This window comes from Convolutriloba macropyga, chromosome 8 (assembly GCF_964194025.1).
Source record: "Convolutriloba macropyga chromosome 8, txConMacr16.3, whole genome shotgun sequence".
NCBI classification, from domain to species: Eukaryota; Metazoa; Xenacoelomorpha; order Acoela; family Convolutidae; genus Convolutriloba; species Convolutriloba macropyga.
This window is the reverse complement of record NC_134475.1, coordinates 56,018,789-56,046,450: the sequence shown is the minus strand read 5'-3', so window position 1 is coordinate 56,046,450 and position 27,662 is coordinate 56,018,789. Positions and strand designations below refer to the sequence as shown.

The following is a 27,662-nucleotide window of genomic DNA, read 5'->3' as shown; positions in this document are numbered from 1 at the left end:
TACTAACTACTACTACTACTACTACTACTACTACTACTACTACTACTACTACTACTACTACTACTACTACTACTACTACTACTACTACTACTACTACTACTACTACTACTACTACTACTACTACTACTACTACTACTACTACTACTACTACTACTACTACTACTACTACTACTACTACTACTACTACTACTACTACTACTACTACTACTACTACTACTACTACTACTACTACTACTACTACTACTACTACTACTACTACTACTACTACTACTACTACTACTACTACTACTACTACTACTAACTACTACTACTACTACTACTACTACTACTACTACTACTACTACTACTACTACTACTACTACTACTACTACTACTACTACTACTACTACTACTACTACTACTACTACTACTACTACTACTACTACTACTACTACTACTACTACTACTACTACTACTACTACTACTACTACTACTACTACTACTACTACTACTACTACTACTACTACTACTACTACTACTACTACTACTACTACTACTACTACTACTACTACTACTACTACTACTACTACTTACTACTACTACTACTACTACTACTACTACTACTACTACTACTACTACTACTACTTACTACTACTACTACTACTACTACTACTACTACTACTACTACTACTACTACTACTACTACTACTACTACTACTACTACTACTACTACTACTACTACTACTACTACTACTACTACTACTACTACTACTACTACTACTACTACTACTACTACTACTACTACTACTACTACTACTACTACTACTACTACTACTACTACTACTACTACTACTACTACTACTACTACTACTACTACTACTACTACTACTACTACTACTACTACTACTACTACTACTACTACTACTACTACTACTACTACTACTACTACTACTACTACTACTACTACTACTACTACTACTACTACTACTACTACTACTACTACTACTACTACTACTACTACTACTACTACTACTACTACTACTACTACTACTACTACTACTACTACTACTACTACTACTACTACTACTACTTAGTTGAAAAATTGTAAAAAAAAGGTTTTCCTTATGAAGAACATTCAGCTTCACGTTGTCAATAAAACTGTACATCTTTTTGTGACTCATTCTCGGAGCAATTATCAAATGTTTTTTTCAGGAAATTGTTCAGCAAAATGTACCCAGCCTGAATAAGAAGTTTTTGTCAAAATTTGCGTATCTTATACGCACCATTCGAAACTTAGCGGGTTTGCTGCACACAACGTTTTTGAATGTACAGCAGGTTGAATAATCAGTACTGAACATTCCATTAATAGAGAAAAGAAGGAACTTTGATACCACATTAATGTAAGCTTTTCAAATACCAAGTTGTTAAACAACTGAGTGGGTCTATCGTGGGGACTTCTGAAATTTATTAGTCTCAGCTTTCTTTATTTTTAAGAATCGGCTGAAGGACAGATGTACTTATTGAACCATATATCAACAAACAGTTTGATATTATTGGTGTAGTATAAGACTTGTAGGTTAGGAGCACAGTTTTACTTTGCATACTGCTCATAAGCTTAAAGACGACATAACAACACTACTGCCACGACTTTTGAACGTCTAGAATCGATCTATTGTCACACCAAGAATTTCACATGTTGACAATTCGCTAACATTTCATTTTTTTAAAGTAATATTGAGTATCGCTTTACAGAGGAAAACAAATGTACCTGGCGTTTTTTTGCAACAGCAATCAAAAACTAACAAACTAGGGCAACTGAATGGGGCCTCAACACTGAAGAACGAACTTTTATCTTATCCCACTACTACCACTACTCTCATTTTTGCAAAACAAAAAGAGTAAGTTGGTGCCTTCTGTGTTTAACTTTTTTTCCCGAACTTCGGTTCTGTAATGGTAAATGTGTCCTGTTTAAGCAGCCAATTATAACAACTGCCGTTTGAAAACATTAGCCGACATTAGTAGGATATGTTTTTGTCTGATGGAAGGAGATTTTTGACCATGTTTTGATATCACCTTTTGCCAGTGCTGAATGAAAGGCACAACCGATACCGCATGATGAAATAACTTTACGAAGCAGAAATTGAATACAGCACGCAATCAATTTCTGAGTTTTATGGAGTTATTTTATTATAGCGTTTCAGTAGTGCCTAATATGTAGTACTGGTCAAAAGAGATATCAAATCAAGCTTTGATGCAACCCAAAACGAAAATAGAACAGTTGCTCGATTATCATCAGCTTTTATATTTCTGAAGAAAATGAGTTAAATTTATCATTTAAATATACAATCAAAAATAGCACCATTCAATTCAAAATCTTGAGCCAAAGTGTTACGTGTATTGACCATACTCACAATAAGAATTAAGAGAAACAGAAACGAATAGCGGATTACATAAAACTAGGCAACTAAGTTGAAACATAAAGATAAGTTTAAGAATAATTATTTAGATAATTGTTTTTGACAGTCTTGGATTCGATTGTGTGTACTGTTTAACCGTGTGTTTAATATATTAACAAAACGGGTGGGTATTTTGGGCAATCTTTGGTGAAGGTTTTCCTCTAGCTGGAAATCCGCGTACATGGAAGACCATAAACTGGTGTTATTGCTGTGCTTTTCGATATTCGAAACTGTTTGTGGTGAGAAAATGCAAATTGAGCTCAAGAGCTGATCGTGATACTGACTGAATTTGTCCAGAATTCTGTAACTGTGGAGGAGTCCTGATTCATTGTCAAAAAGGAGATAAAGCTTGTCTGTATTTCGTTGTTGTAAGTTGTGTATAGGATATTGCAACATTCTTGAATTCCATTTCAGGTTATTCAAATTGTTCACCACGCGATCTAAGTTGGCAGTTAAATAGTCGAAAATGATCATGTCTGACCACTGGACAAGTTCCAGTATTTCATCTTTCGGCAAACTGGCTGACGCACTGTCATTTGTCAATAATGACGACGTGATCATTGACCAATCAGCGATGGAGGATTGATCGCGCTGGAAGTAGTGTGGAATATTGACAGGAGTTAAAGAGTCGACGAACTTAGTTAGGATGACCAACTTGCCCTGTTCCCATTCTGAAGATTCCAGCTCTGATGCGACTTGTGACCAGAATGGGTCTGAGGAATTGAAGATTGATAGTTTTGTGGGCGCAACTTTGTTGATGCCTGAAATGTTTCAAATCAATGGTTAGTGCGCGAGAAAGAAGCTAATGGTGGAACAACTACATAAAAACCAGAGAAATGATTGCTAGTGAATTTTGAGTAACCGTGCCCGATCGTTAGCTCTGTTATATTTGAACATGCTGCCTGTAATGAATCTATGATGAATTTTAATTATTTTCAATTCATTCTGCCTTCAGAATTGACCAATGTTATTTTGCTTTTGTATCAATTGTTGACATCATTGACTTTGAAAACTGATCTTTAGCCTGGTTTAAATGAATTGAAATTTTGCTTGGAAAATTTTTTACTTATGAAACACGAAGACGTGGACAGGCAGCACTCTTCATTTTAACTCCCTTCCCGCAATTACGTTTGCTTTCTTAAGCGGTTGTGAACAAATCTCATGCATTCTTTGGGATTACTCCTTCTGTGAGAGAAGAGCTAGTTATAGCTATTAGTTATTTTAAATCTGTCAATTTACAAGTTATCGTTGCTTTCCAACTCATACAGCTAAAGGCAAAGCTTTATTGTCTCAAATTTTGGAGAGCTCTTAAAAATTCGCAGAAACTGTTTCTGTCTACCATCGAAAAGCTGCGTATTGTTTAAAGTATTCATATCGTAAGTATTATTCTGTATGCAGGGTGGGAGAGTAAATAGTTCCATAATTAGTAGGAGTAGTTCTAACCGATAGCGCGACTGAGGTAGAATGAGAAAATCTCCCCCTGTATCTGGTCTTGGTTCTGTCTGTACCTGCAGCACACCCTGCTTCCATCATCCAACCACAACAGTCTGTTCAGCATCCGCCCACACCCACGCTCAACCACCACCACTCTCCGTCTCGTCAATGAGTCTAAATCGGCGCAGAATTTAATGATGTTAATGACAAACAACTTAGTTATAAGTAGACATTTTTTTCGTTTGTTTACTTTTAGGGGGTCTGTCGGTTGCGGTAATAGAAAATTCTAGATCTAAAGAACGAGATTGGATAAAGTGAGCCCAAAAGTCTGAAAGTAGTCAATTGTAAGCAGAAACAATACTATGGAATATTACATCTACCCCGAGGAAAAAAAACAAATATTAAGGGAAGAAATGTGATGTTTGCAATAGGCTCAAGGATAGACTGGAAAGTAGGTGGAAGTGGTCTCGTTGTCTCTCCTCTCCAGTACAGTTACATATTCCTTACGAGTTGCTCAAGTTCAGTCTAACACAGCAAAGAAAAACTACTACTGTTATTAACATTCAAATTTTCATTTAAATTGATAGCTGTTTTTGTTCTATGTGTGTATATATCTTGAAGTATTTGGCCAGTCGCTCTATTATAAAATTTCAGATCACAGGAACCAGAAAGCACCAAAGTGGCCAACAGTCTGGAAAATAATGAAAACTGGCTACAGGGTGGTAACTCAGTAGTAAAAAAATCTGTTTTCCAAATAATTCAAAAAAAACTGAGATCGTCCAATGGGTGTTCAGAAAGCATCTTTAGATCTTAACTTAATCAGTGCTCATGTTGAATGTGTTATTGTTCTAGCCGTTCAGTTGCCTACATCTTCTGCAGTCAATTATCAAATGCTTTGTTTTTTCTTAGAACTGCTATGATCCTCGTACTCCATGTAAATCCAGCTTTCTTCAGATAAAATTTCAAGCTGTGTTCACATTTCAAACGCTGTCTGGTGCAAGCTGTTCAACTTTTAAAGTCTGATCAGTTTTAAATCTGTTCAGTTGAAAATCGGGATCAGGCTTCAAACTCCATTTTGATTTTACACTACACTCATTGGCAGAAGTAGACGCACAAATAGCATTTTACATGTTAAACTGTCCGTTTTTGAAGTCATATTGAGTCAATATAATATTGACCCTTGCGATTTTCATATCAATCGGCGCAGAATCATCAGAAGTTTAGTAGATCTAATTTCAGAAAAACTAGAAAGCCTTCTTGCAGAGAAACTTCAGATGAAATTTTGCATTTGAATTTAACAAATTTTTGAGCAAGTTGAACAGATTTCTCGGCTGATTCAAATTAATGCCGATGACGGAAAACTGGCCAATTTTTTTACAGGATTTTAGTTTTTCTGAACTTAGATCTATTAAACTTCTGATGAGTATGCGCCGATTTTGTAAAAATCGAAAGGGCCAAATTATCTCTACCTAATATGACTTCAAAACGGGCAGTTTTGCATGTAAAATTGGAATTTGTGCGTTTATTTTTGCGAATGAGTGTATCATTAAATTTTTGTTCTATCTACCTTTCCATTGGCGAAACTCCTCATTTGAGAATCCACTGGGTACACTGTTGACTACGTCTTCGGGAAACAGGATTGACGCTTCCATCTTGAGAAAACTATCAGTTGAAAATTCATTCTGATCAGGAATCAATCGACTATGATCATGATCCTTTAACACGGACAGTCGCTGTGATATGGTAACTGTAATGAACAGGCTAAGAATGAGGGCAGAAGAGAGTAGAAGCAGCAGCCGGTTTGTTGTGTCGAAGGTCAAAACAACATTATCTCTGTTGTTCATTTTGATTGGCTTGTCCGGGACGACCTTCATTGAACTTTTGCCGTTGGACGAGTTGGAAGGGGAATAATTATCGACAATTTTGACCTCTTTGCAAAGAGTGTTCACGGCTAGCAGTTTCATTTTGAAAAGCACTTTACGAGTACTTCAATGCTGGATTTTATATAAATGTGAATTTATTTTTGAAGCGTTGTGAATTGAATTTGCGTAGTATTGGAGTGTGTAAACAAAGTGCTTGCTCGGAAATATTGAACGCAAAGATGTGAAACGACCAAAATATGGAAAGAAACTGTATGATAAAAAAGACAGTTATTGGAATTCTACTGACGAAATGAAACCAAATATTAATTCGATTGCCGGTTTTTAAAATGTAATATTTCCAAATATTGGCTCCGCAGATTTGACTTATTTGGTTTGCTTTATATGATGAAACTCCAGCTATAAATCTTTGGCAAAAGCTGTTTGTTCCGAGAACGTGGTTCTGAATAAAGGGGGGAATTTTGCGTTTTGTTGTTTTTGTGGCTAACAAAACAAAAACAAGAGGAAGCGTGTCAGGTAAACGAACACAAACAATTGAGTCTTGAAGAATGATGTTGATAATCAGGTGAATATTGTTTGTTTATGTTTTGATGGTGCAAATAATAAACAACGCCAACACAATGAGTGCAAGCGTTTTTGGCTTGATTTTGTTGGTTTTGGCGCTTCAGGAAAAAATTTTACCAACCAACCGGTCGAAGGAAAACTAGGTCAGAATTTTGAAAAGAAAATAGGAGAGGTTAGACAGCTGAAAATAGCGGAATTTGCAATCAGTTATTTTGAATAATTAGATCGGAAAGCGAAATTGGAGAGCAAGAAGATATAGTGGGATTATGAAAGTGTTTAGTGGGCATCAGATGGGACAATATGACAGCGATTAATCAGATTATGACAGGGATGGATCACGCGTGATTGGGTTGGGACAAAAGAAACCAGGTGTTCTTGTTGGGGGCACAGGTAGTCAGGTAGTAGAGAGGGGGTAATATATCTTAATCAAGTCAGGAAGTCAATGTAGATTGTTCCAATTAGTTGGTCCCATGCCAACATCAAACCATAAACCAGCTGGGGGCACCATTTTATTCCCTTTTATTACTAATCTCTCTCTGATGATAATTTCTCCGCTGTAATTTCACTCTGTTTGAAGATTTCAAACAGCTTTCAATAAGTCATGATCCAAACGGCAAAATTTGTAGTAATATCTTCACGTTTTTGATGTTGGGCGTTAAATTTAAAAGATGAATCACGAAAAGAAAGTAACGATGGTGAATTTATGAAAGGATGCTGTGTAATGTTATGTAATAATTGCGTTGTTTACGTAATAAGTTGCGTAATCTACGTGTCAACTGGGGTTGAATGATTTGTGATGGGGGATCAACTATAATAGCGAATGTGCATCTGAGTATAGTATTAGTAACAGTACTGTTAGCTAGCTGGTTGTTCCCTAGTGTAAAGAGAAGGGAAATTTGGCTGCGGTTTTCCTAACTGACTTTTCCATAAATTAATCTGGAGCTGTCATGGAATGAATAATTTCAAATTACAATCAGCTGACTAATCTCTGTCATGCGTAATCAGTTTCCACAGTTTCCACCAGACAGCCACAGTTCCGCTTTGTTTACTCTTTCACGTTACTGAAAATGGTAAACGCTTTGTTAAAATCAACCTGGTTATGACGATAATCAATAACGGTTTATGAATCGGATCGAAACCGGTATAGATTTTCTATTAATTTTTGTGCGTAATGTTTAACAACACAAGTTTGAAATGATGCTAATGCGATGTAACTTGGACAATTGTTCCGGTTGGCTCGTGTCAGAATTGTAAAATTCGGCGAAGAATATCTAAAACAAACAAAAGCTGGGTTCAAAGCCTTAAATTATCTTAGAAAATATCCCAAACAAAGTAATAAGCAGTGTTTTTTTTAAAATTCTTTTAAAAAGGCACATGAACGTTAAATTATTTGAAGATGACGCTATTACTGGTGCACAATTTTGGAGCAATTAGCATCAAATTGAAAACATTAGGACTAAACACACTATTTCTATTTATTAAGACTCATCCAACGGGAAGCTGAATAAAGTATAAATTACACTTTTAAAAATATGAATGTGAATTTGTTTATATTCTCTTGAACAAGCGGGCATATGAACAGCAAGAGAGGTATTGAATTTAAATTGCTGTAACGCAAAACAAATTAGAGAAATGTACGTCGTTGGCTAGCGATGCTCCCCCACGTTTAAGCACCCGGGCAACTATTAAAACATGCTTCTTCGCATGAGAGGTAGCATCTATAAAGGGAAAGAGAGAAAAAAGAGAAACGGAGAGAAAGTAAAATCGATTTAGAAAGTCTTAAAATCGGATGGAATAAATTGAAAACGGGAACAAAATGAAAATGAGACAAGACTTATATGCAAAATCTAATCAGAGAGAAAACTCTTGAAAAAATTAAAAGGCGTAAAAGCGCCGGGCGGTAAGCTTAACAAAATGGAAATTGCTATTTTCCCAATGTATACTCACTCGCTAATTTTATAGCCGGAATTATTTCTGCTTCAAGACTAAAAAGCGTTTTGCGCATTGAACAGGGTTTTGATTTTGAATCAAGGGGAGATTAAAATTCGATGATTCTTCCTTAGAAGCGGCGCTCAACTTTTTTCTTTTGCTTTGAGCAAATTAGCAGTCATAACAGAATGATTCCCTGAAGAATTTTTCCCAAATGCAATTGCGAGGAAGCGCTCCTTCGCTCTCAAGTTAAACCCAGCCCATTTTCGCGATAGGGGTGAAAATACTGGCTGCTAAACAACTAAATTCACCCCAAATAACATCATGTAAACTTGTAATTGAACGGAAAAAATCAGCAGAAAGGAACGAAGCAGAAAAGTTGGGAAAATATGGCGGGGGTAATAACCGATATGAAAAAAAATACTGGGCAAATTTGCTTTGATGCTTAGACGGGTTTTATATTTGTATTCAGGTCAAGCATCAATTGGACATGAATGATATCATCGTGGATAGAAGTTATAGCCATTACTAACTCGATTATAATCAATAACTTACTGGATATCTATCTGTTCTTCTATCTATAAATACAAGTCCCTATGTTGCAAAGTAGCTTTAGTTGTGCATATTATGCAAATAGGAAGTCACGCTGATTTTACTGGCGTGAAGTTGCGTAAATATTAAATATTTCTGCTGATAATCTCAAAATTGTGACTCACAACTGCGCCGGCGATAAATTTGAGCCCAAAAGTAATCAATGTAGCATTTTCTACACGAAAATTGAATTTTCACCTCAGCTTGAAAAGTTTGCATTTTTGAGGTCTGGTTGGTTATGACTGGTTTGGCAAAGTTAATAAAATTAACAAGAAAACGGTGGGCGCAAACCTTAGGTGGTGAAGATTGTAGGGCTTTGAGGTAAATTGATAAATTTTGTTTTTGGTGGAAACTGTAAATAAGGGATTAAGTTTTGACCGTACAATCCCCCAGTGTTTGGCTTATATATGCTTAGTAGCAACCGGCAGCACATAACCAGAATCAGCTGACTTAAGCTTAGGAAGACTGAATTGGCACTAAATTGGTGTTTTAAGATATACAATTTGAGAATAAAAGGCAAATCACAATCTGGACAATTGCACTTTTTCCGCCTTTTGTCTTGCTCTTTTAAAGACTGTATCTTTGTATATTCGCTGCTCTGTTTTCTGCTGGGATTTTATTATATGTTTATTGACTTTTGCACGTAATTCACAGAAAATATCATCCTGTTCCAGCCGAGCAGACAAACTGGTACCATAAACCAGAAAATTTGGTTAAAAGGAGACGGGGTGAAGTTAGCCGATGTGGAATTAAGTTAATCAAATACGAAGGAAGGGCTGGTGCTTCAAAATTGTATGCTATTTTTTATTTCATTTTTCACGGAATCAATTCTATCGACAGGCGTACCAATGTTTTTCACAGAGTGACAATTTTTTTTTAAAAAAAAACAAGAATTAAACAACTCGAGCTAAATAAAACTCGACAAGTCTGCACTAAATTTTGTTTTTTTTTTGTTTCGAATAATTCGAATGACCTGTGTTAGGGACAATGGTGGTGGTTGGGGCGGAGGGGGGGGGGGTTGGATTAGATTGACATTTTTATTTTTGTCAAATTACTTATTCATGAATGTCATCTTAATTGTTAAATTATACAGGATGTAATATTTTTTTTTAAAAATGTCGACTTCTCCGACTATCGGTTTCCTACTACAACCAGCACAAAAACGAGTGGACCGCCTTATATTATTTCTGTCAGCAGAGAAGACAAAAAGTGAGGGATGGTTTGAACAAAATTGGTGCAAATTTGACATTCACTCACTCACTCTGTTTGACTTTGGCTAAAAGCTGCCAGTTTTTGAGCAGTGTTGCTCATCACAACGGGGCTGCCAGTTCTTTTAAACTAAAACTGAAAGACCAAATCAATCTTTTCAGAGCCAAGCGCTGCGTGTTGACATGTTTTTATTGTAAAATTTGCGGATTTTAATAACAAAACTGCGAGCGTAGTTGTTGAATGCCATTTAAACGATGCTAGCTCGCTACAGAAGAAATTTAAATATTGAGCGAATTGGGATTATGTAAAATAATGCAAAAACTAATGCAAGTTTCGATGGAAATGTTAAATTTGCTAATTTAGCAAAACTAAAAGAGCATAATCCAAAGGCAAATAAACAAGTCGATAGTATGTCTTTCTGGCGAAAATGGCGAAGTTTGAACTTTTCAAGTTCACGGAACTGTTTATGATTAAAAGAGGTAGTATAGCGTCTGCCCAGGGCGAAAGAGCTAGTTTCAGTTTGTAAATTGTAGCAGAAATAGTCAGCGAGTTGCAGGCCTTCAAACTTGTTTAGAAATTGAAACCTGATTTGGATTGAAAATTTAGTACTAATTGAGAACACTGAATTCTCAGAACGCGTTTTTGGCCGTATGCATTTCCAGAAAATTTGAAACATGAGATCCAATAATAAAAATGTTAACAGAATTTTTCCTGAAAGTTTACATGAGACTGCTTAAGTTTGAACTAATTAATATACTTTAAAACTGACATTTAAAAAATCAATATAAAATGCAATTTTTCAAGGTAACTATGAAATAGTTTCTGGGGCACGAAATTGTTTGAAACTTACTATTCTAAATTGTGTCTATTCTGTAATGACTTCTATTATTAGTGTCTCTTGTTGCATTTGGTGTAAAAGTCGGCTAAGGGTGTTTTCGGCTGGTAAGAACTTCCTAATTATGTAAAACACATTTGAAAAATGGTCGTACATTACAGCAAGTTACCTAAACTGCCTACTCAAACGTACGTGGGCGCAATCAAAACATTTTGTCATAATCTACACAAACACTGTATGAGTACTACACACTTCAAAAGGGATTTGATTGGAGAAGCCGCAAATCCGGAGGTGAAAGAAAATTGCTGAAAGTTATCGAAGACCTGGTAATTTTGTGTGATTGTTCGGAGAATGAAATTGAGAACCATAAAATTTTGAAAATCTGCATTGAGTTATTCTTTTTAGAACATTCGAATTTTTATTGCCCCTTTTTGGTTCAAAATCTAAATTTAGTTAATCCAATACACATTCACGTTTCCTTGTTTTCAGGTTTATAAAAACTATTTCGAATGGGATAAGAGATAGAGCAACATTGAATAAAAATGCAGGTGTTTAATTCAATAGGTGATTACAATTCTTGACCGCACACGATGTAAGCAAATTTTTTAAAGCAAAGTTTGCAGCAGTCGAAAAGGGCAATTTTAAGCTAAAACCATGGTACCATTGGTAAAATATTTATAATGAAAAAAATATCTTGAAAAATTATCTCTTGGCAACAGGGTCGAGGACCTCATCCCGGGGTGTCAATTTTAATTCAATATTTAAAATGTTCAGAGCTGAGGTTTCGTTGAATTTATTATGATGATATTAAATTCTATAATTTTTCAAGCAACGTTGCACTTTATCATTTTTCTACTTTACATAATAAAGAAAGTCATTGAAGTGCTCAATTGTTGAATGAATTGAACGCGGCTAAACAATTTCTTAGTAGTGAGAAGAGAAAATCAAAAAAAAACTTTATCAAAAATACTAGCCCAAAAAATACCAAGTCTCATTTTACCGTCTAACAAACATTTTTCAAACCAGCTGTCAATTTTTCACACCCATTTTTTTCGTTCTCGCACATTTTCGATGTCAATAACAAAAACTGTTAGATTTCAAAAGTATCTTCTTTCATGATATTTGTGACAATAAAAAATCTTTTCCAACAAATTTGATCTGTTTTTCTATTAAATCGGAATACAACTCATTTTTCTCAAATCTAAGAACATTGCAAAATGCAGAAGGCGTTGGGATTCGTCACAAACTTTGAAACGATTTCGTTTTAATAACAAGGCTAATTCAAAACAAGAAGGCGCAAAAATTTGCGTTTGCACATAATGTCCGACCCCGCTCAAACACGTTTTCGACTTAAGTGTTCACCAAAAGAGGTAGAGACAGAAAACTTTAAAACAATTCAATTATTGGTCAAAAATAATTGATGCATCTACTAAAAAAATCGCATTAAGCTCAAACCACTATATTAAATAAACAATTGAATCTTAGGGGTCGATCATACCTGCCATTAGAGAGATTAGGAGACAAGATAAATAGCAAAAACAAAATCAAACAAAATTAAAAAGCTATTATTAGTTTTTTCTAGAACAAAAACTCAATGAAAAAGTTAAAATATCCTTATACGAATGAAAACTAAAAAATGAGCTGAATATGCGACTAAAAAAAGCGACATGTCTTTATTCAGAATAATCAACAAGTATACAGAAAACAAAAGCGGCAAAATTAGAAAAACGTTTACACCCTTTTTTTAAAAAAATTAAATTTAAAGTCGTGAAAGCCATTAATTATCATCTGAAATCTTTCAATAGCTTCACTGATACTTTCCTGCAAAATCATTGAGACCAGACCTTTCACTTTCCAGAATGTCATACGAGATTCAGGCAAACAGGAAAGAAACAACAAAGACAGGCAAAAATTAAAAAGTCAATTCTTTTGACGAGGAGACGGTGTTCAAGCCAATAAAATATTAATCTATTGAAAAAAAGTATTGTATATAGTTGCTTGCACTGCCTTCTTCTCTTGTCATTAATGTGATATGCGATTTGTCATTAATGTGCCGTTAATGTATCGATTGGACAAGGCAGCAAAATGAACATAAAAACCTCTCTCTTTGCTTAGACTACGCTAAAAGATTGGAAGTGGCAAATCTCAAAAAACCCTTATGTTTTGTGTAAATTATTTAGGGCCGTAAAACAAAACAACCATGAGTGTTTAAGTATCAAATGACACATAGATCAGTTTTTTGCTGCTCAAGAAGCCAATTGGACATCTCATTATTCAGACCCAGTCGAAAAACAAAATTAGGCAAAATGTGTTGAAGTCATAAAACCATATGCTTTCCGCTGAACTGATCATGTTTCTTCATTTGCCTTCATATGCACGTCGTATATTAGACCTGCCATAAACTGAGGTAAGGTTTGATATCATTCTGATCTGTGACCAACATAAATTAGAAAAAGGTAAAAGTGTTTCAAAAAAAAGCAATTGATGCGACAAAATACAATCCGAACAAAAATTGCATACAACTTTCTAGCTAGACGAAAACTGGTGTTTCTCTGGCTAATTCTCTGTTAAAAATAAAATTATTTTATGTGGTTACGAAATAGCTCATTTGACCAAAGTGTCAATATATCAAAAATAAGGGATGAATTTTGGATACTCATCAAGTTTTGTTTTCAAAAAATCATTATATTCCAACTGCAGGCGTGAGATTAAAAACTCCATCAGTACTTATTTTTTAATTTGATTAGTTAGACTAGTCATAAAAACTCAAAAAGTGCATCAAATTATGGCAAACTTCAAGAATTCTTGAAAAATTTTTGGAAACAAATTGTCGGAGCGAGAAAAACATGAAGTTTAATCAAAAAGCACACTATTCGTTCATTGTATCATGTTTGAGCATAACTGGGACCTATAAACAACTGAATTTTCAAAATGAAAACAAGTTTTCCTGTAATTAGGATAAAAAAAATTGCAAAAATTTTACAAAGAACAGACCCAGAGTCCAACCTGAATCTGTTTTATTGCAAAAATCAACAATGCCAAAATTGGCCTTTCTATCGCTGTGCGGCTGTTAAGAAAAACAATTGTTCTCAAACAATGACTGACAGTTTATTGGCAAATGAAAATCATGATATATCACAAAAATATTCATGTTTTATGGTTATTGGTTTAATTAGGCAGATTGTTTGTGTCAGCAGCTTTTATGTCTGCATTACCGGTCAAACTGGACAAAGTGGGCCAAATAGGTATTTTTGATGCATTTTTTAAGTAAAAGGGATAGAGGGCTAAATATTCAAAAATTTGGCTGAAAATTTGACCAAAACAGCTGGTTCAGCCAACACCATTTTATCTTTAAACGTTAAAACATTTAGACTATTGTTAAAAGTTTTATCACATTTTTAGCAAAAATTGATCAAAATTTCGGCAAAAATTACGAATAATGTGAACGAAATTAAGGAGATTGGGCTGACGTTCAGAAAACGTTAAGCCTCCGTAGCAAAGCTTCCTAATAATACCACTCGCACCTCTGTACGATGTTTGTTTCGATCGGCAAAGATTGACTGAAAAAAAAAACAGTTGAGCTTATATTTCCTCCCCCTTTAAAGTGGGTCCCAACAATGAGCCATTCTATTGAGGTGTTTAAACAAACAATTAGAGAGAAAAATCACTCCATCAAAAACTGGCAGTGAAACGCTCACTTTGTGCATAATGTAATAAGCGGACACAAGACAAAAAACAAAAAATACTATTTAATTGCAAATGCAGCAGTATCCTTAGCTAATCTTTTGCAATCTGATGGTTAATTGAAATTGAATGGAAGTTCATGCAATGGTTACTTTGGTACATTGGTTCGTTTGGTATTGGATTAACTGTCGTAAAATCGTTTTTTTTTTAAATTGAATATCTTTTCAGCGGTAGCAATATTGTTGAAGTTTATGATAGGCATATAAATTACAACTCAAATGGCATATATATTACGACTCAAGTTATGATCAAACAAAATTGACAATTTTTAGTTTTCACAGCTTCGGGCATCGCGCACAAAGATTACAAATGATTTAAGAGAACTGCCCAGCGACTTATGCTCTCAGGTTCTACCTGTTTACACCGCTTCTTTTGACGATAGGTCTAATCGTTCGAGCGAAGAAAAACACTTTCCCGGACAGAAACGGAATTTATTCTGCCCCTCCCCCGGGCGTGGCGAGCATGTAACTTTTACGCCCTACACGCTATTATTTACACAGTAATGTGCTATATAATAACACACAAATTCTAAAGGGGACATAGAAAACGGTTGGGGCAAAACATAGTAGATCCCAAAAATGATCAAGCGAAACTTGATTGAGCGCAAATAATAAATTCTTAATTGCGCAAGCTATAAGGTACCAGGCCGAATACAATTTTTTTCAAACGGTATTTGTTTTGCTTTTGGCGCCAACTTTTACAATTTTTTCAAAAACTTTTCCAATCAACAGACAACAGTCATTTTTAGTTTTGTTTGAAGAATATTTATGGAAAGTAAATTATATCTAAATTAAAGTCACGTACCTGCAGGAAAAATGCGAGACTGAAAAATGATATGAGAGATAGGAAATCTCAATTAGAGAGCAGTCCTGTGGAAATTAATTTAGTTATCAGTTCTGATAAGGTAGTCGTAATATATAGATAACTGAGTCATAACCCTGCCAGTTAGTAATCACTGCGGGTTATGATAGTGAATATAAATTGTAGGGTATTAAAAGCAGTTAAGTGTTACTCAATTGAGTGCCTTTGTGTGTTCAAAAAGACTCACTTTTAACATTTTTCTTATCAATAGAGGGTCATTATTTCAATCAGAAATTCCACTCATTTTTTTCCTTAAGTATTACAATCGCTCTGGGCCAATTCATGATTTTTGGGCGAAAAGCGGGTAGAATAGGAAGAGAAAATGAGTTGTGATCGAGTAATTTAGCCGTGACTGGAATGGAAAACAAAAGTGGGAAATAATTTTCCTTTGTCCGGCAGGAGCGTGGACAGTTGACAAGCGGCGACGGGTTTCCTAATTTCCTAAAATGTCAATTAGAATTGCAAAATTACTAATGTGCCTAAGTCACGATGAGTTCCATTAAAGCCTGTGACATTTATTTCCACGCGTTTTATCCAACCACACGGCATTCGTTACAATTTTTTTCTTAAGCCAATTTTTTGTTCAGTTACAAAAAACAAGAGAGCTAGAAATTAAAGTGAATAGAAAAATAGGAGAGAGTGAAAAAAGACTGAAACGAATGTGAACAAAATTAAACCGGTAAATGTGTCCATTTAAGTTTCCTGTTTCTTAAAAGTGTTCATGATACCTGAATTGTCTACAGCCTTCCAAAAAAGGAAATGAAATTCTACCCGTCATTTTCTCTCTATTCAAGCACTATCTTCTTGTCTAAAATATCAACACAACCACTCAGCACAAGTTCGGTGGTTTAATTATTTTTAGAAAAGCAACTTTTTTGTTTTAATTTTGAATGTCTAGAGGCCTAGTAATGGTATAATCAAAGCAAAATGACTAAAAAATTGGTTTTTTTTATATATGGCCCGAGAAATTTGAATTCGTCAAAAAACTGATACTACATTTTTTTACTGTAAAACCTTATAGAAAAAGGGTTTTTGCCTTCACTTATAGAGAATTTGAATGATTACGTAACAATTGTAAAAAAAACCTGCATTTAATAACAAAGAATATTAATGGAAAAATCAAAAAAGAAATTAATAGTAAAACGAGCAGATTTAGGATTAGTTTGATGATCAGTTATCAAATATTCAAAAATATGCAAATAATGAAAGTTAGGATTGAAAAATCAATAAAATTTGAATAGACCAAATAATTCAGAAGCAGACACCTTATACATGAGAGGGAGCAGAAAGACAGAAATTTGTCCGTTGAATAGAGCTTCATTCAAAATAAATGAAGTTTAAATCGAACTGCGAAGACACAATAACATACATTCAATTGCTCTTACACACCACTCTATGTTTTAGTATAGAAGGAAACCTTTCAAATTATACTGCTTCGTTTTTTATTCCTGGTCATGTAACAATGATACCTGGGGATTAATTATTGATTGCTGAAACTAGAGTAAAATCTGATAAAAAATATTGTAAGGATAAAAAATTAAACCAAATAGGAAATCAAAGTGAACTTTTAAAGCTGAAAATCTTGTTATTATTAAACATAAGCCTCCGTTAATCGAAAAGGCTTTTTACTTTCTATCATAATTATTCAACCGAGACAGCTTCAAATTAGTTTTACTATTTGTCTTCGTTTTAAGCAATATCGCAAACATAAAGCACACAGACGGCGGGCGGGGCTAGTTAATGGGTTTTAAACAGTTCTTTATTACAAAACCTACTGTTATAACTAAAACTATTACCTGTAGCCTGTGGAGCAAAACTGGAGAGAAGCAAAAAAATGTCTGCCTGGTCAAGAAATGCAGTCACTTACGAAAACAACGGTTTTTAAAATAAGGTTCTAAGGAAAAGAAATTCTTAAATTGACCAGCATTTTGCTAAATTTTTTTATAAACCTTGTGAAAAGTTTCCTGAAAAAGTTTTATAATGAAGTGTTAATCTTTGTGGACTCTTTTCTAGAAAACTTTATGGAAAAATTTCAAATCTATGATTAGTTATTTTTTCTTACAATTTCTTGTGACTATGAGTTTTGTGCTTTAAAAGCTATCAAGAAAATTCTTTTTAAAAGAGGTTTTCAACAAAAATATTGCTGAAAATTATCCGTGGGTCCGGTCAATTAACGAAATGACTAACTCAATTTTCAGGGTACGAAGGAGTTGAATTTAATTTGAGTTCTTCTGATGATGCGATAGCTGTTTGGAAATTCATGGACCACCTCCCGGGGCAGGAAAGCTGACAATTTGACACAAAATCAAATTAATTCCGCGTATCATATCTGGAATATTAATGAAAAATCTATTCCAATTTCTTCTTCTATTGTAATAAGTTATGCGGTGCGCTTTCATCTCAAAATAAATGGAATAGACGCAGCAGAAAATGAAATTAATACCTTAGAAACAGACCCAGCGTTGTACACTGATGTATTTGTTCAGATTGAGTTCAAAGGAAGTAATATTTGATCAGAGTAGTTTAAAAATTGAGTTTTCAAGAAAGGAGAGATGCAAAATAAGAGTTAAGATTATTATCGAAATGTTCCGGCTCAGATAATGAAAACTGCGGTCAGTTAAAAATATATATACCGTCTAATATGAAGCAGATTTTCGTTACGATTGGAAGCCCTCTTATTTGTATCTCAAAAATTTGACAAAGCAAAGACTGATATTGCTTTTAAATTGTAATCAATATTTCAAGCTATTTGACTATCAAAATCTACCATATCTACGTTTCTGCCAACTAACAGTTACTGCTGAGTTATGCAATTTTTATAATTGAACTCACGCTTAAGAAAAACTGGAAGGAGCCTAAGATGTGGTCCGCGACCCAACACAGGTATTGGCGAGACCGACTTGGGTCGCGGACAGTGGGGCTCCAGACCAAACCAAAGTTTCTTTTACAGACTTGAAGATTAATATTCATAAAGAGGTTAAGAAATAGAAGAATCTGAAATGTAAAACGCGGCACCTTTTGATGAGTTAAGGTGTTTAAACCGAATTTTCTGCTTGCTAGTTGTTAATAATAAAAAAATGAATTAGAAATTTCCGGCTCAGAGAAAACTGAACATCTGTTCGGCTCCAGCAACTTTAAACTTTTTGCTATGCATTTCAAGAAAATATGAGAATTGATACAAGTAAAAATACACGTTTTTACAAATGTTCGGAAATGTTTAGAATAAAAATGTTTAGAAGTAGGCAAATAAAACGAAAAGAAATAACACCAAAAACTGAAGTGTTAAAAATTATTGAAAACTAATGTTATCCATTGTTGCTGCAAAGACATCGATGTTTATCTGATAGATATAACATTTTTAATTTTGTTAAAAGCATTGCATGCTAATTTTGTATATAAACATTTATTTCATTAAGGAGACGAAAAAGAAGGTTCCAATAGTTTTATACTGAAAAAGAAGAAAACAGCCCTGAGCACTTGATTTTTCCTCAATGATGTTTATTTCATAGTTTATCTTAGTTTAAGTTGACTTATGAGAACAAATATCCACAATTCCATTACTGTTTATGCTGTAACCTTGTAACGAACTGAAAACTAGCAGATCTCAAATGCTTATCATATTCAGACATTTTTTGTACTTTTTTAAAATAGTTGTGCAAAACATTTATCAATTTTTCTTCTGTTCCCAATTTAGACAAAAATAGCTGAAAAGTAAAAGTCAAGTTTTTGAATATTTGTCTAAATAGCAAACAAATCTTGGCCATATTTTACAGAAGAAAGCTTCTATGAAAAGTCATTGAATTTTGATCATTATCTGACACAATTATGGCCTCTAATTTTACACAAATTATGTATAAAATCATTGGTATTATACTAGGGTTCGAAGCCACATAGGGTTCAATGATGAATTAATGCTTAATAATTAAACTAGGTGATTAAAAAACTAAATAAAACCCGGATTGGAGTCTCAGAGCATTTGAAAGCTGAATCAGCACATTTCAAGTGTAGAAATTTAATTCAGTTCTGAAACATTGCATCTACAGAAATTTTTAAAAAATTTTTTATGTGCAGATTTTTACACCCCAAAATTAAGTCTGAGCAGACTTAATTTTGGGTTATGTCATAACCCAAAATTGGTCCAAAAAATTAACTCTGAGCAAAGACGTCAGACTTTTGTAGCTTATGACTGGTAATTACAATAATAGTAAACACGCTAATTATATATGAGCTAAATTGTAGGCAATTACCGCAAACCCATTTAGCTTAGTGGTTACGACTTGATACGCAAATTAAAAATTGCAAGTGCCCACGTGGCAGTTCCAATCGCATGTCAGCAAACCTTGTTGGCGGGAGTTGAACTGCTGAACGTGTTATTTCTAATGCAGTAAATTTTGCTCAAAAATCAGGAATGGCAAGTGTAAATTGTGACATGAAAAGAGTACTGGCCTTACTAAAAAAACAGAGTGTCTCTAGACTGATTCAGCGCTCATTTGCTCTGCCACCCACCTCCGGGAAAGCACAATTTTAGCTACCTCAGAAGTGAAATTGCAATCCTTTTGAAAGTTAAACACGAAGATTGTGCTGCCGAACAGATAATAGAATTTTTCATTGCCATCATGTAATTGCTCATACATAATAGCAGAATTTTTTCCCAATTTTCTTTTTCCTTTATCATTTTTCAATATTGCATAACGTACTTTTGTGAGCTCGAAATAAAATGCACCTTGCAAATTGAGTTGGCAATTACGAAAAAGACTTTGAATTTGGTGTTATCTTCATGTAAAGCGTAACAGAGCGTCGATGAATTAAGTGGAGCCAAAGTGAGTACTGAAATTGCCGTGCCAAAATAGCAAAAGCTTTTACTTAATTTTTGTTTACTTTTACCGTAAAAATGTAAAAATCACTTTTTCTCTCTGTAAAGAATTTATACGAAGATAATTCATCTTTGCTGAATTCTTCACTTGATGAAACCCAGCAAAAGAGATAAGGTCAAACTACGAATGGTCTTTTATGAGCGCTAAAGTCAAAGAAAAGTAACAAAATTTTCCGGATTTTTGAAGGTTTTCTTGTTTTATACTGGCATTTTAGTAAATAACCGTTTTTCAGCGCTTTTGTTACAGTTAAAAAATTGCGCAATTACTATAAATCAATAATTTTCGGCATAAAATGTAGTCAATTTTCTGTCAGATTTTGCAAAAAATACTGCCCTAAAGCCAATGAATAAGAATGAAGATTATTCAAATATTAGTTTATCATTACGATGCAGAAGTATACCCCAAAATTTCCGCCTTAGTGAATTGGCTCGAAAATTAGATACACACCATGAATGAAATTAGGAGACATCCTTTGTATCTTACTTTTCGCAAAAGGGGTTCCGCCAATTTTGCGAAATAAAAGAACACTCGGTGCGAAAAGTAGGTAACAAATCTTGTAGCACGTTTCCGCTCAATTTAGGTATTTATTTTTCGCGCGCATTTTGAGCATGCAATAAGCACTTTAATAAAGATTTAAATAAAGCTTTTAAAGCTTCAAAATGCTTTAAAAAGATGCAACCACAAAAACTGATTTTTTTCCCGAAAAATCCCTTGCACATCAAAGGCTTTGTATATCAATGTGGGACTGGCCGAGTTTAATAAGTAGTAATAAATAGTACTAATAAGTAGTAAGAAGTAGTAATAAAGCACTATTAGTAGTAATAAAGTAGTAAAGTACTACTAAGAGTAATAAGTTAGGCTTAATTAAATAAGTAGTAATTAAGTTAGGCTTAATTGCGGATTATATGCGAAATCGAGCTACATTGCGTGCAAAAAATCGATACGTTAATGAAGCGGATGCGTAACACAACTCGCGCGAAAAAAGGTTAATAAGTTTGTACTTTTATTTTGCGGCTAAAATTAGGACTTTTTTGCGAACACGGGATACGATATTCCCTTCCATTTTGACGGTTTCTGCTAAAGTAGCTATTTTCCGCAATATTGTTCCACTTTCAATGTATTAACATTGTAAAAACGAACACGAGATCGAGCATATCTGCCCGTGACGATTTGGGTATACCTCTGCATCGTAATGATATCAAGAAATTTGAGGTTCCATAAAATTGTTTCTCGTTATTTTTTTCTGAAAAATCATTTAATGAAATTTAATCATATAGAAGCGCGAAACAGTGTCTCGTTATATGAAATTGACCCTGAGGCACCATTGTCGGTCACAATTTTCATTCGGGTTGTTTTGAATAAATCGTTAGTTGAATTTCCTAGAAATTGTTTGTCAAAAACGGTGTGTTTTCCTCGGTCGAAAATCTATTTATTTTAAAAAACGCTCTAAAGGGTCACAAGGATCGAAAAAAATCTGAGGTCAATGACTGTGTTTCCGAAGAATTATGATTGCTCAATGACGGTGATTTATTTTTTTTGGGCAAAGGAACCATTCAACGCTAGAACCATTTTCTAGGTTGGAACCATTCAACGTTTTAATAGAATTATCCATTATTATCCAGAGTTATCGTTTATATGCAATTAAAAGTGCGCGCAATAGATAGAAAGTTTAAGAAAGCCCCATTATGAATATAAACTTAAAATAGGTTTAAAATATCGAGAAGAGAAAACTCACCTAATTATTTCTGACGATCCGCCTTTTTCTTCTCTCTTTACAAAAATGAACAAACTGATTTAAATAAACCTGCCTAGCCTGTTTTATTGTTTACAAATCGGAGCGATTAACTTAATTTCCGGCATCAAAGCCAGCAAATAAAATAGCTGATCTTTCCATAATTCCTTTGAGCATCCTTAGGGGAGATACAAGGTTTACCTCAATAGGCGAAGAGGCTCTGATGTAAACTCTTCTCTCTTGATCGGCGATGGATAACTTCAAAAATATTTTACAGGTAGAGATGACTTAGGGGTTATATTAGACGGACGGTATTTAAGTGAATTAAGCCAAGTATGAAAAGGCAATCGTTAATGAAGCATTAGGGAATTTAAAATAGGGGAAGATAATATAACCCGCAGAGATGATATCACTCCAAAATGACCCCAAGGAAATTGATGCAGATAGGAAAAGGAGCTTTGAGAAAGTGAACGCTTCATTTGACTGCGAAAGGCTTTTAAGGTAATTTATTCGTAAATATAAAAGTGAATGTTGAAACTGAGGGTTTTATTAAAAGCCTTCTTCATTTCAATTTGAATTAGAAATGGACATTTGACTATTTAGAGTCCCTTTACTAGAGTAATAGAAGCAAACCGGCCAGTTTTGGCTGATAAGAGTTTCATTTCGAGCTGTATTACAACTAACTAGCTAAAAACTTTTTAATTTTTTTCGTCCTAATGTTTCTTTTCGTAACCCATTTTTTAAAACTAAAGTGATTGGGCGAAATCATTGTCTTTTATAAGTTTTTTTTTTAAATATAATCAAAATACCATGAATCAAGTTTAATATCATTCTTTTGATTGTATGTTCAATGAACGAGTATGCGATAATTCATTGAAAAGTAGATAAATTTTATGTGGTTTCAATATACCAAAATTTTTTTGGCTTTCATTATAACTTAGGCTCTCGCTCGCATCATTCTCTTACTCAAAACGAAAAAACTTTTGAAAAAAAATTTCTGACAAAAAACAAAATGATCAACTGAGAGTGGGCATATTGTTGTATATGGGAATGACAATAGAAAAAGTTACGCCAAAGTTCTGCGATAAAAGATTAACAATCAATCTGTAGACGTTCATCGTCAAAAAATGTGACAATGAAAAAAAACGTAGTACGCATTACTTTTTCATTCAATGGACTGAAAAAAATGCGTTCAGCCAACCTTGATTGTTGAACTCACACAAAATTCAGCTAAAATGAGTGGAGATTTAAAATGCAAAAGTCTGCTAGTTTTAGGGTTGACAGAACTTTGCTCTTAGAACTTTCATACTGTGAAACATTGATAACATAAATTAAGAACGTTATGCAAATAGTTTCCATACAGAGCGGTTCCTCTATTTCTTTCTTCTTTTTGACCTTGATGTTTCTACGTCTATAAAACGAAACTACGCAGGCCGTTTCACGCATTAGCTAGCTTATCGAAACTGAATATTTTCCTGTCTTTTATTGATAAAAACAACTGAGTTGAACTTCTATTTTTCTCTATTATTATTGACTGGACTATGGAATCAACCAACGCAGAGGATGTGGCTATTGGTATCGTGAGTAAAAACAACACACAAACATCACAAATACAAGAGTTACAAACGGAAGTATCTAAGCTTCGTAAAACTATTGTCGAACAAGACCAAAAAATTGAAATGCTAACAAAAAACCAGAAAAAATTGAACGATAGGCTCAGAACACAGGAACGGTACTCAAGGAAAGATAGATTTAATCGTTAACCCCTCATTTGATAGTCGAAGTGTACAGGACGGTACCCTCGAAACATTGAAATTTTTGATAAATTTCTTGGAGTGTACCTGGAGAGACCCAGCATCAAAGCTTGCCACACCTGACACTGCAAAAACCACCAGCTGGTAAAACCTTTGGTTAGCAAAGTTCTCTGTCCTTAACTCTGCTTGTGATTTCCGCAAGTAGTCTTTTCGTACTGTGATATACGCAGTCTTTTTGAAAAGACAGGGGTTAAGCAAGGGTAAATTTGTTATCATTGCTCCTCTCATCCTGTAATTTTAATTCCATTTTAATTTTTAAATCATCTGTAAACTTTTCACATTAGGCTGTGTCTGGCGGCCTGTGTAGCTAGTTTGTTAATCAATTGAGTTACAAGTTCAACCCTTATCGATAAACATGTCGAACTGTTTCCAAATCATGCTTCAAAACATTCGTTCACTAACCATAAACTTTGATGATCTACAAGTGTTAATAGAAAGCCTAAGCGAGAAACCGTCAGCAATCTGTCTGACGAAAACTTGGCTTAAGGAATTTTATCACACAGAATGAATGTTTTTAGAGGGTTATAGACCTCTCGTTAATATCAACAGAAAAAAAAGAGGAGGTGATGTTGCTATTTTTTTTAAAAATCTCTACAAGCAAAAGTTGTTAAGTTGTGTAATTTAAATGGACTTCAGGCACTCACTATGAGAGTTACCAGAACCGTCGAAACCGTCATCTATGTAACTTGATGTATATGCCTCCAAATTCAGTTAACACGGAAACCCTTACAAACATTGAAAGTTATATTGACAGTTTAATATTAGAACCGCATTCTTATGAAATCGTCTGTGGTGACTTCAATATCAATTTTTTGAAGAACAATTAGAAACGAGAGACGTTGAAGGAAATTATGAAGGGATGTTGTATGAAAATAATTGATGAAAATTCAATCACGCGAGAAACCGAATGCTCAAAATCAAACTCAGACACCTTAGAGTTAAAAATTAAAAAAAACATGTATATCTGATCATTATTCCGTATTTCTTGGTTTTCAGGCAGGAACACAGATGGAAAACAAACTTGAATACATCACCTCAAGAAACTGGAAAAAACCTAAATATATCTCCCTTATTGAAAAAATAAATTTTGTTCTGAGTCATGAAATATCAAAACTGGAAAGTTGTGAGAAATACAAGACAATTGATAACAAGTTTGAAGAGCTTCAAATTTTACTGAAATCAGTTTTGGACAGATATCTTCCCAAAAAGGTTGTAAAAAATAAAAACCATCACAGCTGGGTTGATAACCAATTGAAAAGAGAAACTGCAAAAAAGAATTGGATGTTCAGAGAAAGTATGAAATCAAAAACAACTGAGGCCAAAGAAAAGTACCAAGAACAACGTAAAAAAGTCGAACGTATGGTGAAAGTAAAAATGAAACAATTTTATCATAAAATAATAGAAAAGTATGCAGCAAAATCAAACAGAAAATTTTTTCAATTAATAAAAAATTTTAGTGGAATGAGCGAGAAAAAGTACAAAATCTCAATCAAAAGAAAGTAAACTATTTCAATCACTTCTTTGCAACAATTGGTGAAAATTTGAATAAAAAGTTTAGACAAAGTGAGTCTTCATTAAAAAATCAACAAGTTCAATCTATGTTTTTGTTACCAACGAGCTAAAAAGAAGTGCTTAGAGTTGTCCAGGAGTCTAAGTCAAAATACAGCGAAGACAATATGGACCTTAACTATATCTTTATAAAATCTGTAGCAGCTACAATCGCGCGCTACCTATCCAAATTGATTAACGCATGTTTTCAGGAAGGCATTTTTCTGGACTCATTGAAAATAGCATCAGTAATACCGCTAAATAAAGAAGGTGAAAAAAGTGAACCCAATAACTTTCGCCCAATATCCCTCTTACAACTCTTGGTAAAAATTTAGAGAAAATTATTCTATATCGTATTTCTAACTATTTTAAAGACTTTCAAATTTTAAACAGCAAACAATTCGGTTTTAGGGAAAAAAAGAAGCTGCTGACGCAGTTATCACTTTGGTTGAGTTGATACGATCATCAAAACATTCTTATACGGAGCTCACTTATTGCACATTTTTAGATTTACGTAAAGCTTTCGACACTATTGACAGAAAAATTCTGCTTCAAAAGTGTAAAATGTATGGACTAAGGGGTCCTGTATATAATATTTCGGAATCTTATTTGAAAAATGGGAATCAATTTGTACAGTCTGGACAAAGGAAGTCGCAAATGACAGAAGTCAAATACGGGGTACCACAAGGGTCTATATTAGGTCCACTTCTTTTCATTGTTTACATAAATGATTTGAAAACCAACAGCCCATGCTCGAACTTCATTTTCTATGCTGATGGTACTGCAGTTTACACAAAATCAAATAATGCAAATGCTTGTCGGGAACATCAACGGATCTTATCTCAAACAAAAAACTGGCTTAAAGTGAACAAACTTACACTGAACACGGATAAAAGTAAAACCATAACCTTTAAGACTAAGCATGACCGAAATGATGTCTTTACAATGAACGGAAAGCGCCTTGAAAAAAATCTAAATTCTTTAAGTTACTTGGGCATAACGATTGACAAAAATTTATTTTTTAGAGAACACTCGAAACGCGTAGAAGAGAAATAGATACAATTTTGCTGACTTTTCTATAAATTGAGAAAAATTTTAATTCGCAGCCTATTGATCAAGATTTTCAAAACTTATGTTAAACCAGTGGTTCAATACGGGATTCTAGTCTAAGGGACTGCCAGTAAAGCTACGATGCAGAAAAATTGATGCAACAATTAATAGAATATTAAGAGTAATCTTTTTTTTCGAAAGTTTGACTCAGTTTCTCTCATCAGAGAGAAATACAAAGTTTTTTCGGACCAGGAGCTTCATCTGTACGAAGTTTTTAAATTGATGACAAAATGCATAAGACGTGACAGTTGCATTATGAACATAAATCACTTCATTACAAAAAATGAACTGTCAAAATTGTGCTCATGCGAAAAACGAGTTAAAGCTGTCCCCCCTTAATTCATCTTTTACCGAAAAGAGTCTGTCAAATAAAATCCAAAAACTCTTAAACGTTTTTCTCAAACTGGATTCTAATTTTGTAACAAAAGTGAAAAATTTGAGCGGTGGACAGTTAAACAATTTTGCTCACGAAAAGCTAGAAAGTTATTTTTTACTGAATGAACAACTTACTAGGTTAATTTATGGCTTAAAATAGAAACTTTATTTATGACCAATTTGAAATCATTTTAATACTAACCTTCCTTTTTTTCTCCCTATCAGGTTAATTTTGATTTCCACTAAATAACTTTTTAAAAAAATAACATGAAATTTCTCTTCCGGCTATTAGACGCCTGAAAACGAACCTTATGGTCTAATGGCGATCTTTCTGGTGTTATTTTTTATATGTATTGATCAACTGTGTAAGCGCTCTTTTTGTTCTGTAAGGACACCAGTAAACAATTTATTATTATACAATACTGGTAAAACTGCAACTCTATCATAAATATAAGGTATAAATCTTTCCAGATGTTTGCGAGATATTGCTTGATCACCACTCAAAATTGAACGGAGCTCATTCAAGATCAAAAATAAATTTTTTTTAAAAATTATTGCAAAATTTATTGGTCAAATCTATTCTGTCGAGTTTTGATCATGAATAAGCTCTATTCATTTTTGAATGGTCGATCTCGCAATATCTTGCAAAAATCTGGAAGGGTATAACTTTAATTCATAACAAAGTTGTATTTTTACCAATAATTTGTAACTTTTTTAAAAAATTTAT

The 27,662-nt window shown here is 33.9% G+C and overlaps 1 protein-coding gene across 17 annotated transcripts in view; it reads right to left on the bottom strand.

Annotated features, from left to right (window-relative positions):
- Window positions 1-2,300: 2,300 nt before the first annotated feature.
- Window positions 2,301-27,662, bottom strand: part of LOC142344844 (extracellular serine/threonine protein kinase four-jointed-like) — a 61,245-nt gene continuing 35,883 nt past the window's right edge. For 7 of the 17 annotated variants that reach the window (XM_075396849.1, XM_075396859.1, XM_075396846.1 and 4 more), the window contains exons 2-4: window positions 5,437-7,584; window positions 3,879-4,043; window positions 2,301-3,196 (exon numbers count right to left, since the gene is read on the bottom strand). In XM_075396849.1, the coding sequence (XP_075252964.1) occupies window positions 2,478-3,196; window positions 3,879-4,043; window positions 5,437-5,833 (1,281 nt within the window). In that variant the 5' untranslated portion in view covers window positions 5,834-7,584 and the 3' untranslated portion in view covers window positions 2,301-2,477. The other 10 variants (XM_075396860.1, XM_075396855.1, XM_075396857.1 and 7 more) reach the window with 10 other exon arrangements.